Consider the following 14,122-nt stretch of genomic DNA (forward strand, 5'->3'; position numbering starts at 1 on the left):
AAATTTATTATCATTCTTGGGAAAAATCTGGCAGATAGATTTTATATAAAGTGTCAATGCACATAAAAGGACAGCATCATGATTTCGATATGAGTGGCCACCATGAAGAAAAATGAAATTAAAAGTAGAGCATAATGACAATCTTCTTCTGATAAAAGTTTTACTTGATGTTTGATACATGTTCCATGCTATAGAAGTGCTAAAGGGTAGTTGAGTACACACTTTAAGATTCTAGTGTGTGTCTTCGTTTCCTGGTTTGCTTTAGTATAATGAACATCTTTCTAATATGAACTATGAGAAAGAAAATCTGATTTAATGGAAGGGATGCCAAAAGATTCAAGATTAGTATCATCCATTATGAGCATTTAAAACTGAGGGAAAGATCACTGAATTGGGCTCAAATTTGCCCCCATGGGAGATGTAAGGGTCAAGTCTACAGACATTGATGGGAAAGATGAAGAAAGATGGACTCTTAGAGCATGGGTTTCCAGGTGGAAACTGTTCCTTGCTCACTATGTCAACTTTTTCTCCCAGTCCTCTCAGGCTGATTCTCTAGTTTAGTATGGTACACATCATGCTTGTCATAGTAAAGGAAGTGATGGGTTGACCCAGTGGCAGTGTTGGAAATCTTCCCATGTCACACTTGGACAGGGCTCCTCCAAGGAAGATGGACAGAGGGAAAGAGTTGCTGGTACCAAGTGAGGGCATGGCACAGGGTGCTGGAAAGTTCAGAGGAGCTAGAGGCCTAGGTGGCTGGACAAGCCTGGAGAGCAATAAACTCCTATGGCCATGACAGTCTGCAAAGCCCACACAAGGGACAGCAGTCCAAACCTCATCATGCCTGAGTGAGTGGAAGCAGAAAGACAAGGACATGCCTAACCTGTCTCCCACGTGGGACTTACGCAGCCCCATTAAGCACATGGTGGGCAGTCTGGGAGAGTGGTGGACAAAGTAGCCCAGTTTTGTTCAGGACAGCATGACAGACAGGACCCATCTTGTTTCTCCATCCCTCAAAGACTTCAGACATGCACAAAGCTGCAGAACATCTTGCTGGCTGAGAACTTTAGAAATCTTCCTCTAGTGAGACTAGGCAGTTGTGGTAGGGTAGGGGAGGGGGTTTCTTTGAGAAAACAGCTGAGGAGTGGATGGATGGGGATTTCCAGAGACTTCAGAGCCTGGTCTGATAGGAACCATGATTCAATGCTCCAAATTTGGCCTGATTTGCCAAATGAGGAAGTTCCTTCCTGACTCCTCTAGGCAGGGAAGACAAAAAAACAGGCCTTGCCAAGACTCATGTGGATGAAAAGTGACCAAGAAAAGACAGATTTGGGCTCCCTGAATACAATGGGGAGTGATTCTCTTCTAATTATTCTCTTTCAAAACTTCATTACCATAGGCAATGAATGGAATCCTCTTTTAATGTGCACTTTGTTAATTCTTAAAATTGATGGAGCATCCAGATGGAATGTAAAAATAATAAGCATGGTTTACTTCCTTAGCAATATCTAATGACTCTATGATCGCAAATGCAAATCTATGATACTAACACATTTAAATGTCAAAAAGAAAATATGTTCAACACTACAGGTCATGAATCTATCACATCCATAAAAATTAAGTGTGCAAATTGAGGGGATGCTCCTATAATAAAGGGCTACAAATTAACATCTGTAAAGGAAATAAAGTAGTTTAAGACATGCTACCAAAAAAATAAATAGTAGGAAAGGAAGTTTGCAAATTTAAAATACATGATATTTTGGAAGAAAAATGCAGCCCCAGACCTGGAACACACCTGAAAACCAGCTACATCTGCTTTCTTCGCCTTCCCTAGACTTCTTTCTCAGGAGTGATAACCTACAATTCAAATCTATCTCTTAAAAATTGGCTTCTACATGCATCAGAACACATGGACCTTCATGGAACACCTTTTGTAGGTTCAAGACAAGTTTTTTTTCTTTTAATTGTAAACAAAAAGGGATACATGTTGTTTCTCTGTACATGGAGTAAAGGCATACCATTTGTGTAATCATAAATTTATATAGGGTAATATTGTTTGATTCATTCTGTTATTTTTCCCTTCCTCCCACCCCTCCCACCCCTCTCTCCGCTCTATACAGTCCTTCCTTCCTCCATTCTTGCCCCCCTCCCTAACCTTAACCCTAACCCTAACACTAACCCCTCACACTGCCCATTATGTGTCATCATCCACTTATCAGCGAGATCTTTCATCCTTTGGCTTCTTGAGATTGGCTTACGTCACTCAGCATGATATTCTCCAATTTTATCCATTTACCTGCAAATGCCATCATTTTATCATTCTTTGTGGCTAAGTAATATTCCATTGTGTGTGTGTGTGTGTGTGTGTGTGTGTGTGTGTGTGTGTATCTCACAGTTTTTTATCCATCATCAATTGAAGGATATCTAGGTTGGTTCCACAATCTGGCTATTGTGAATTGAGCAGCTATGAACATTGATGTGGCTGTATCTCTGTAGTATGCTGAATTTAAGTCTTTTGGGTATAGGCCGAGGAGTGGGATAGCTAGGTCAAATGGTGGTTCTATTCAAAGCTTTCTGAGGAATCTCCACACTGCTTTCCAGAGTGGTTGCACTAATTTGCAACCCCACCAGCAATGTATGAGTGTACCTTTTCCCCCCCTCACCAACACCTACTGTTGCTTGTTTTCTTGATAATCGCCATTCTAATTGGGGTGAGATGGAATCTTACGATAGTTTTGATTTGCATTTCTCTTATTACTAGAGATGTTAAACAGTTTTTTTTTTTTGTATATCTGTTGATTCCTTATAGACCTTCTTCTGTGAAGTATCTGTTCATTTCCTTAGCCCATTTGTTGATTGGGTTATTTGTATTCTTCATGTAGAGTTTTTGAGTTCTTTATATATTCTGGAAATTAGTGTTCTATCTGAAGTATGAGTGGCAAAGATTTTCTCCCACTCTGTAGGCTCTCTCTTCACATTACTGATAGTTTCCTTTGCTGAGAGAAAGCTTTTTAGTTTGAATCTATCCCAGTTGTTGGTTCTTGCTTTTATTTCTTGTGCTATGGCAGTCCTGTTGAGGAAGTCTGATCCTAAGATGACATGTTGAATATTTGGACCTGTTTTTCTTCTGTAAGATGAAGGGTCTCTAGTCTGATTCCAGGGTTCTTGATTGATTTAGAGTTGAGTTTTGTGCAGGGTGAGATAGGGGTTTAATTTCATTCTGTTGCATATGGTTTTCCAGTTTTCCCAGCAATATTTGTTGAAGGGGCTATATTTTCTCCATTGAATATTTTTGGCCCCTTTGTCTAGTATGAGAAAATTGTATTTTTTTGGCTTTGTGTCCATGTCCTCTCTTCTGTATCATTGATCTACCTGTCTATTGTGGTACCAATACCATGCCATTTTTGTTACTATAGCTTTGTAGTAGAGTTGAAGATCTGATATTGTGATAACCCCTGCTTCGCTCTCTCTGCTAAGGGTTGCTTTAGCTATTCTGGATTTCTTATTCTTCCAATGTATTTCATGATTTCTTGCTCTATTTCTGTAAGGTACTACATTGGGATTTTAATTGGAATTGCACTGAATCTGTATAGCACTTTTGGTAGTATGGCCATTTTGACAATATTAATTCTGCCTACCCAAGTTTGCTGATGACATGATTAAATATTTAGAGGAACCCAGAAATTCCATCAGAAAACTTTTAGAACTCATAAGTGAATTCAGTAAAGTAGTAGCTTACCAGATCAATGCTCATAAATCCAATGGATTTTTTATACATAATTGATAAATCTTCACAAAGATAAGTTAGAAAAACTATCCCATTCACAATAGCCTCGAAAAAAATAAAATACTTGGTAATCAATCTAACAAAAGCAGTGAAAGATCTCTACAATGAGAACTATAGAACACTAAAGTAAGAAATTAAAGAAAATCTTATAAGATGTAAAGCTCTCCCATGTTCTTGGATATGCAGAATTAATGTTGTCAAGACTAGTTTTAACTGGAAGTCATGGAGCTCTGGTCTTCCCTGTACCCAATTGTATTGATAGAGTTTGAATGAGAAACTGCCCACCCTGATGTGAGTAAAAATATTCAAGTTCAGTGGGTTTTGTTTATGTTTCTTTGTACTAGGTATTGAACCCAGGGAAAATTGACTGATTTCCCATTGATACCTCTCCTTATTTTTTTGTTTTTCTTTCTGAGACTGGGTCTCACTAAATTGTGAAAGCTAAGAACTTTAAATCTTTAAATATCCTGCATCAGTCTCCTGAGTAGCTGGGATTACAGTGTGCATGACCATGCCTGACCAAACTCAATGCTTATGTGTACCAGAGGAAAAATATGTGTAGGTTGCTTACAATATATTCCTCAAGAGGAAAAGCACAAGCATCAACATTTTTCAGAAAATATATATGTAACTTTCTTACATATAGGCTGCGTCTATTTCCTGCCACTCTGACACTTGACATGGTCTGTTGGAATAAAGGACTCAACACTTGACACCGTTCTGTTTATCATCCTCCCTCTTGGACACCATAGGTGTGGCATGTCTCCATGTGTACTTGCTTTTTAATATTAATATTCAATATATTATTTAGAAACATATTGGGAAAACATTGGGAAGGTTTTACTGTATTGGACACAAATAGTGCACAATAAAAATTGGCAGTAGTACATAGATAAAATATAGGAAAATAAACAATTGTAGCTGTGCTCAAGTTAAAAGGAAGCTGTGATTGCTTTAGTATAATAATAGATGGATAAAGAGGAATTCCTCTGAGCTTGGATGTGGTGTTTAGCCTTTGTTGCTTTCTTAGTTTCAATACTTGATTCTAGAGATACTTTACATAATAAAAACATTTAAGTTAGTCATAAATATAATTTGTGCTTTTCCTGTGTTTAGTGTACTTCTTTAAGAATCAGAATAAGATTGTAGTCTTCTACTATATGAAATTAGAATAGGCTAAATATTAACTATACGTTGATTTCTTTGACCTTTAATAATAGTAAAAGTTTTTCACTGTTAAACACTGGAGTTCATGATGGGGGTAGTTTCTTAGAAAATCTAGAGATGTGTTTGTTCTGAAGTTTGAAGGCTGGCAGATCATGGTGCCCTCAGTTTATCAGGGAGACGAGGTTGTTTGAATATAGCTTGGAGATGAGGTTATTTTGGTCTAGGCTGTCATACAGAGAGAATGTGTACTTTGAGAAGTGTACATTGTACATTTGAAGGTTTTTCTTATTTTAAACTAACCATAAAATTATATGATCATCAGTAAAGAAAAATATCTATAAAAAGGCTGGCAGAAAAAATAAAGACAGATTCAGCCTCCAAATGTCTGGTGTCTCTGTGTGCTGTTTCTCCACCTTGCTGAAGCCTCCCATTCACCTAGGACCCCCAATGGTTAGGGCTGAAGCCTGGCATATCTCCAGAGTAATAACTACTTAGTAGACAATGAGTCTTATGTGAGCAGTTCAGGATTTGCAAAGCACTATGACATATATGATTGTTCTAGTCACCTATTTTGCTGCTGTAACTAAAGAGCTGACCATAAAATTGTAGAGGAAGAACAGTTTATTTAAGGGCTGATGGTTTGAAAGGTCTTAGTCCATACAAGGCTGGCTGCATTCCTCAGGGATTGAGGTGAGCCCGAACATCACAGTGGAAGAGGGAAACAGCTCATAGTGCAATCAGAGAGCAAAAAAAGAGAGTCTCCACTCTCCAGATAAAAATACATAACCCAAAGTCATGCCCCAATTCCAATATCCTCCAGCCACACCCTACCTACCCCTTTAGTTACCGCAGTTAATTCCAATCAGGGCATTAAACACCTGAAGGAGTTAGGACTCTCACAACCCAATCACTTCTTCTCTTAACCCTCTTGCATTTTCTCAAAAATGGGCTTTTGGGGGTCACCTTACATACAAAATATAACAAAAATTTAGCATTAAACTGCAATATCCAGAGAATAGGATATATGATTGACAGTCACAATGCCTTAGGAGAGAAAATCTGATGTGGTAAAGCCATAATTCACCAACTTATCTGACACACAAACTTGAGGAAATGTATTGATTTTTATGCAATCACAATGGAGGAAAATTTTGCTTTCTTTTTATTTTTCTGATATATTTTACAAAGTTCAGCTCTAGAATTTGATTTAAAATCACCTCCCACACTGGAAAAGATGTGATAAACTTACTATCAGCATTCAGGGAAAAGAAAATGGTGAAGAAAAATTTTGATTAATGTAAAGTAAGAACAATAATTTTTCTGAAATCCAACTCTATTCTTATTATTTGGATACATTTTCTAGTGTTTGAAGCTCTACTAGTAAAATTATTTTGCAATTATTAAAATTGGAACTTGAAATAAGTGAACAAATCTTGAATTACAAACCAAGAAATGAACATACTAATTGTTAGACCTACTCTTCAAGTCCACTCATGGTGTCTCCTGTGGTATTCTCCAATACCTATTTTTACTTACTGAGGGACATTGTGTATTCTGGAAACACATGAACATGTATGAGTTTTCCTTAGAGTTTTTTCTAATTTCCCTTCTTTCACATATCAGAGGGAAAAATAAATTCTGTATTTTCCCTTTAATACCAGTGTCCAATTTATAGGCTACCAAAAATCTCCATAAAAAGGAAGAAGTGGAAAAAATCTTTATATATTAATTTACCAAAAGGTTTCCTATGTAGATCAAAGGGATAATAGGAAATGCTCCTAAGCCACAGACAACCAGTTTATCTCCTGATAATCATCTCCCCATTCCTCTGATTGTCATCTAAGAAGAGAGGACCAGACACCAATAAGGCTCTACAAAAGCCAAGAGAAATCACCCCTGTGGGCATCAAGTTTAATGCCCTGGCAGATGTGATATATATTGCTTGCAAAAAAGAATGACAGTGGGTGAGGAAACTACTTTATGTCCTTTCAGTATTTGTTAACTTGTCATCTATGTGACCAAAAATACCTGACAAAAATAATTTAAAAGAGAATTTATTCATTTTGAATTGCAATTTCAAAGAATTCAATCCATGCTTGGTTGTCTCCAAGACATCAACATCATGGAAGAAAGACATGGAGAAAATCTGCTGTGCTCATGGAATCTAGGAAGCAGAGAGAGGCAGGAAGAGGTTGGAAGAAGATAAACCTGTGCAGTGCACCTCCCAGTGACCATTTCCTCTAAGTAGGTTCTAGCTCCCAGGACGACAGGCAGACACTGACACACTCATCCACTGAAGACGCATAACCTTTTGATTCTATATTAGCCTAAAAGTCCCATCTCTGAGTCTCACTGCACTGGTGACTAGGTTACCAACACAGAGAGGAACAAAATCTTTTGCCAGAAGAGTCAGAACTATTATCCGCTAAACTTCCATGTGGAGTATTAATCACTTGAATATTAATATTTTTTAAACTACCATTCATTACTTGGAGATAAATGGGAATATGCTGTGTCTGATTCAGTGTTGCATGGGAAAAATAGTTGCTAATCCTGTTAACTGGAGAGGGGAAAACAGACAATTGGAAATGTGGTGAGGGAACTCAAAATGTGAGAATTATTACACCCATGAGCAGCTAGAATGAGGGAAAGAGTATCTTAGATTGAGACCCTTCTTATACTGTGAAAGACTCAGAAGAGGTGATGCCTGAGGAGAAATAACGAACTGAGGTCCTATGGGAAAACACATCCTCCCACCAGGAAACACATATGTCTATCTGGAGTCTTGCCTCATGACCTTTTTAGGTACTCTACTCAAAATCTGGTAAAACAGAGATGCACGGTGATGGATGACATTATGAGGAAAATGCAGTTTAGGATCACAATTTATTAAGAGTTCACATGAAGAATTTGCCTGGCCAGGGTGTTGCTATTTCTGACAGTAAGGAGTCACCTGTCCATCTTGACGACCAAATGTTTACACAATCTGGACAACTATGGCTTATCTTTGACATTTACCACATTAACATGATTCAATTTGGTCACAGAGTCTAAGGTGCAGAAAAAAACCTTTATTCTTATTTTTGCTGAAAGGAAACACCAAAATATCAGAGCTTAAAGTAACAGAAGCTTATTCTTTTACACAAATGTATGTTTTCAGTGCGATAGACAAGGTGTCAAAGGGTTAGCAGACCCACACTGCCTTCAGAGAGTCTTCGTTCTACCTTCTGGTGCTACTAGCACTCCTTGACTTATGTTCATAATGCTTCTCTTCCCTTTGTGATGATGTAGCCATGAAACTTGAAGATACATAATCTACACTTACAAGATCATAGTAGTACCACAATATGTTACAACCTCAAACTGCACAGGGGTCTGGGGCACCATGACAACCATAGATGGAAGAGCCTGCAATAAGCTTATCCAAGAAATTTTGAATTCTAAAGAAAAAAAAGTCATTATCCTTTCCTGACACCAATGTGTATTATTAAAATATAAATTTGCAATAATATAGACCAAGCAATCACAAAACAAAGAAATCATAAATGAATCCATATGTATATAAAACTATTTGTATTTTAAATAGAAAGTAGGAAGGGACTATGTAAATCCCATGACACTGAGACTAACATTAATTGTGGAGGCATGAATACAACCAATCTAAAGGTAGATGTTTGTGGCTTGGGGCACAGTTACTGAAAGGTGTGTGTACAGAATGTGCAAGGCCCTGGGCTTAAGCTCCAGCACAAAAATAAAAGGCTTATGCTCAGAGTAGAGGAAGATAACATTGGAAATATAATACCATATGGTGCTGCTGACCATTCCTCCTCCAGGATAATCATATTGTTTCAAGTCCCTCTTGGCAAAATAATAAATGAGTCAATAGACTTATGTACATAGGACCACAGAGAAAATATCTGCCATCAAATGTGGAAGAAAACCTAGGGTCAAATTGGGCATCAGATGACAATTGGGCCACTCTCTATGCTCTCCTGCATCACTGAGTTCAAAGGGAAAATACATGGCTCACTTTCAGCCTTAGTGGGTGGCACTTCCTGAGCTGACCTCTCCAAGCTCTAATGTACGGTAACTGCAGACCTGCCAATTCCCCCAGGAAGAGGGTTTCCTATTCACTGGATAGCTCATCTCTAACATCTTTCATTCTGTGGACTACATGCTGAACTCCCAAGCTCTGGGTCAAAGGTCTCTGAGCATGTTCAAAATCTCCAAAGATCCAAAAAAGGGGTTTTGAAAATAGAAAATAAAAGAGGTTAAGACAGTGATCTGTGACTTACTTTGACCAACAAACCATGAACAGATGCTCCATGCCACTGCCCATAATATCGAGATAGACTAGATCATTCCATACAGTATATGTCCTGTCTTCAGGTTGAAAACAGCTACACTAAGGTGGAGTTCTCTCACATTGGGTGCCTGGGTGACCACAATAAGTAGAGCCTCCTCCCAACACACACTTAATATAATTAGTGTGACCAAGAAATCGACCTTGCTTTAACTAAGTCATTGGGGGTATTTTCAAAAGAAACTTGGATGTATCCTGATTTCTGAATTGTTGCCAAATGCAATTATTACAGGAACTGACTGTTTTTAACTAATACTTTTCCTTCAAAAGAATACAACCCTAAACTCCAATCTCTGGAGTAAATGTGACTGAACATGTTCAAATCTCCAGAGATTACAATCAAATCAATGGCTTTGCCTTGCAAGCACATAAGTGGATGAAATCCCCAACATCAGTTACAGAAAAAAAAGGTTGAATATCACAGATTTCTGTTATTTACAGCATAACAGTGGCATCTTGGAAGCCTGGATCTAACAACTTGCATCAGGGATATAAAGATAACAGGGAAGCAGATTTCCTGCAAGCTTGAACAGAGCTGTAGGAATAGATATTACAAAAACACATGAAAAATAAAACAAGCTCTAGATTATAAGGAAATGGACAAAATAAAACCTTTGGTACAGCTGTGATGAGAGTATAAAATCTGGTTACTTTTTTTCAAAAATAGTTTTACAAAATCATTTTAAAAAACAATTGAATCAGAATATGTGATTCAGTTATAATTCTGAGTATACATCTAAAAGAGTTGTGGAATCATTCTGTCAACGAAATAGCTGAACTCCATTTTCATTTGCATCACTATTCATGGTAGCAAAAATAAAAAAAAAAAGTCTTTTAGAAAATTTTTTTCCTTGATACAGAGGAATAACCCCAAGGACATTTAACCACTGAGCCACATCTCCAGCACATTTTTCTGTTTCATTTGGAGACAGGGTCTTGCTGAGTTGCTCAGTGCCTGGTTAAGTTGCTGCAGCTGGCTTTAAAATTGTATCCTCCTCCTGCCTCGCCTCCTGGGCCACAATGGAATAATATTTAGAGTCACTTAATGTCAAGAGATTCCTCCAGGCTCTAGGGCATCCAGCTACTCTCTTGAGAGACTCCACCCAACAATTCAAACTGCTCTCCAAGAGGACAAGACTCAGAGGCTGATTCACTACATCCCCATGGAGTTATGGACCAGCAGATGTGGGCATCTTATATCAGTCATTTCTGAAGGACAGGACTAGGAAGACTTGACAGGTTGAGATAACAAGGATCACACAGTCAATTCTTCACTGGTGAATCTTAACACAAATATTGTGATAAGTGTCTGTGCCTTGGAAGACAGAGGGACGAGGGCACACACAGTTTGTCCAAATGCTCAAGTGATACTTCCCTGTTTCCTTCTCACATAAATTGTTCACAAACATGAAACAAAAATTTCAACATGTGCCATTCAGTATTTGAAGAAGTAACAATATATTTGTCAAATTGAAATATAGCCTGGGAAACAAATTGATAATGTTGAGGGAAAATTGGCATTGGGAATGTAACTGTAGCTGAAAATTTTCCTGTATATACCACAAATACACCATAGTTTTCACAATCATGAACATCTACAAGAAATGGAACCTCATTAGAGATATATTCCATGCTTCAATAATCAACCAAAATGAATTGTCATGTGCAACTGAAAAGAACCAATCAAAAAGAAAATTTAGTAATTCATGCATAGACCAAGGACTAGCAGGGATGGAGCCCATGGTTCTGGATTGAGATGCTGCTTCCTGAATATTCAGCTAGCTCAGCAGGAAGGATGAACAGGCCTCTAGAGACCACAGCTCCTTTCATGCAGGAACCCCATGGAGTCGGGGTCCTCCTTTCACCATCCTCTCAGTTTAGCACACAGCCTGTGAAGATGCTGGGCTGCCAGCACAGGGACACCCTCGTCCTCCTCCAATAATACTCCACAAGTTCTGCTCAATCCCAGGAACTCTGGCTGCCAGCACCCTGATGTCCTCATGGGGCCTCAGGCAGAGGCTGAGAACACCGTGCACTCATGTGACAAGATGCACAGGGTCCGGCTACCATATGCAGTAGATGTAGATGGGGACTGAGCGCTGAGCCCCACAGAGGAAGACGATGGCGGCAGACTGAGAGGACCAGGAGCAGCCCTGCCGCCATTTCCACTCCGCCACCACCTGTCCCAAGGGCTTGGGCTTCGCCCTGTCTCCAGCTGCCTGAAGCCACTCACCATTTCCTGGTCTTCACTCTGCCCCGTGTTCTCCCTCGGGTCTCTCCTTCCCTGTGTCGCACAGAAACCTGGGGCTCCTGACAGGAGGAAAGCCAGAAGTGGATCGGAGAATGGCGGCTGAGACAAAGGCCAGCGCTAGGTTTCAGAAGCCCGCCCTCCTCCTCGCTGCATGCGGATTGGCAGTTCTCACCCCGGAGCCTCTGATTGGACAGGTTTCAGGCCCTGCCCCTGACTCTGAGCCTAGCTGAACCACCTCTGAGGATAGTCCAATGTGGCCAATCCAGAATTAATGAGAACAGATCACAGACTTTGGGCTGTTGCTTTTGGTTTTGCAATACTAGGACTCAACCCAAGCACTTTAACTGAAGCAAATTCCCACTCCTTTCTAATGTTTTAGACAGGGTCTCATGAATTTGCTTGGCTGGCTCAGATCAGAGGCACACACCACCACCTGGCTTTATTTTTGTGTTTCACTTGCTGTGATTGAACCCAGAGCTTCAGCTTCAGCGACTTTAAGGCAGGGTTTTCTTGCAGTAGTGGAAATTTGTATTTATCATTGTATATGGTCATAATGATTATGAATTATATATGTACATGTGTTTCATGAATGGAAATGATATAATGGAAATTAGTTTAAATTCCAAATAATGTCTCTGATCTGGTCTTATGGGAATGCTGCGGTTGTTTATTTGGGGGCCGGTGTGGCACCCAGGGAGTGGTCAGGGATGCTAAACCACTAAGCCACATCCCCAATTCTTTTTATATTTTATTTAGAGACAAGCTGTCAGCTAAGTTGCCTAGGACCTTGCTCAGTTGCTGAGACTGACTTTGAACTTGCAATTCTCCTACCTCAGTAACCAAGTGACTGGAATTACAGGAGTGCATCACCAGAGCAGTCTCCTGTCTCAATCTTTCCAGTCACTGAGAGAGCAGGCACACCCCACCACACCTGGCTATTATTTTTGTGTGTTTCACTTTTGAGTTGCTAAGAATTGAACCCAGAGCTTCAGACTGCAGCTATTTTAATGTTGGGTTTCCTTGCAGTAGTAGGATTTAGACTACCCAGGATGGTAATTGCATTTAATTTTGATTATAAGGCCATATTAATTTATTGTGTGTATTCATGAATAAAATTTTCTGAAATTACTTTAAATTTCCATTGAACTTTTTTGCTCCCTTGTGTCCCCGTATGAGAAGTAGGACCCTGACTCCCTTGCATCTTCAAATCTCTCACACATTGGGATAGTGCTGCTGAGAACATTTGACCCCATAATTTATTATATGTAATGCCAGAACAGGAAAATCTATAGAAACTGAGAGCAATGATTTCCACGGTGCATACTGTTAGAGAAACATGAACAAAGACATGTTTTTTGAAATAGAATTAATTAATAAATTGATATGTGATGGTTTCAAAAATCTGTGAATATACAAGTTGAACTGTACAACTTTACCTGCTGAGTTTTAGAATAATTGAATTATGTCACAATGAAGCTCTTTCAGATGTTTTTATTCAGTCAAGTACTGCGTGTAACATTTTAGATTCTGTGTTCAAAACTTTCCTCAAATGTGACTTTCCTCATGCATGATGCAGTCTGAAATACATATATGTATATAAATGGAGGAAAATATCTGAAGCATATTAACTGGATGAATAAGGGTGGTTAACTCACAGGTATGGACTTCAGATGTAATGGAAAAGGTGAAAATGAATTTATCTGCATATCATTTTGAAGGCTATTCAATAAATACAAAATCATTAGATATCACAATACTCAATTACATATTTTATTTTATTGACTAGAATACTAACATTGAGTCTTAAACCTTGCTCTCTAAAGAGAGACCTACAAGACATAGGGAATTCTGGGGAGTAGGACAGGTCGTATATTCCCTGGTAATTAACATAAGAAGTTGCTGGTTGGTTGTAATGAATGACTGCATTAAGGGCACAGTAACCCCTAAAGTCAAATGAATGTACTTGCTATCTGTGTCCCAGGCATGTGGTTAGGTGGTGGTATAGGGGAAATTAGTCCCAGTGGACCCTGCTCTGCTTCCTGTGCAGGACATTTTGCCTCCCCATTCACAATGAAGACTGAAGTATGAAAATGCCATGAGAAATGAGGTCAGAACACCAAGATGGAAGCAAGTTTATTAGGTGCCAGGGCTCAGAGAGGTAATTCCCACAGCATGAGCCCCATACACAGCAGGGTTTTTAGTGTTAAATAAGCAATTTTGGGGCACACCAAGGCAAGGGACATGGTGCTGTTCAGTTGGAGGGTACAATTTATATTCCTTATCAGGCAGAAGAGTGTTGTGACACTAAAAATTCAGTTCATATACAGCAGGACTTTTACTGCACTGAGCCTAAGAGGGATGGCTCTGTCCCTTCTATTTAGCTCCTTTCTTCTACTGTAATTCACTTCCTACATGTACCTGCATCCACTGCAAGCCTCTATGCTCAATAGCCATAAGAAGCACTCCTGTGTCAGGCTGCAAAACACAACCTGTCAACTCTTAAACTGCTCATTTCCATTCTGTTCTACCCCAAAACAACAGCCAGATTTATGCATCA

The 14,122-nt window shown here is 39.1% G+C and overlaps 1 protein-coding gene across 1 annotated transcript in view; it reads right to left on the bottom strand.

Annotated features, from left to right (window-relative positions):
- The window catches only part of LOC306650415 (putative zinc finger protein 56), a 43,821-nt gene extending 32,241 nt beyond the window's left edge, over positions 1-11,580 (bottom strand). The window contains exon 1 of the mRNA XM_079122462.1: positions 11,548-11,580. Within this exon, the coding sequence (XP_078978588.1) occupies positions 11,548-11,550 (3 nt within the window). The 5' untranslated portion in view covers positions 11,551-11,580. The remainder of the gene's footprint in view (positions 1-11,547) is intronic.
- Between the last annotated feature and the right edge of the window lie 2,542 nt (positions 11,581-14,122).

Source organism: Sciurus vulgaris (genome assembly GCF_902686455.1).
Source record: "Sciurus vulgaris genome assembly, chromosome: 19".
NCBI classification, from domain to species: domain Eukaryota; kingdom Metazoa; phylum Chordata; class Mammalia; order Rodentia; family Sciuridae; genus Sciurus; species Sciurus vulgaris.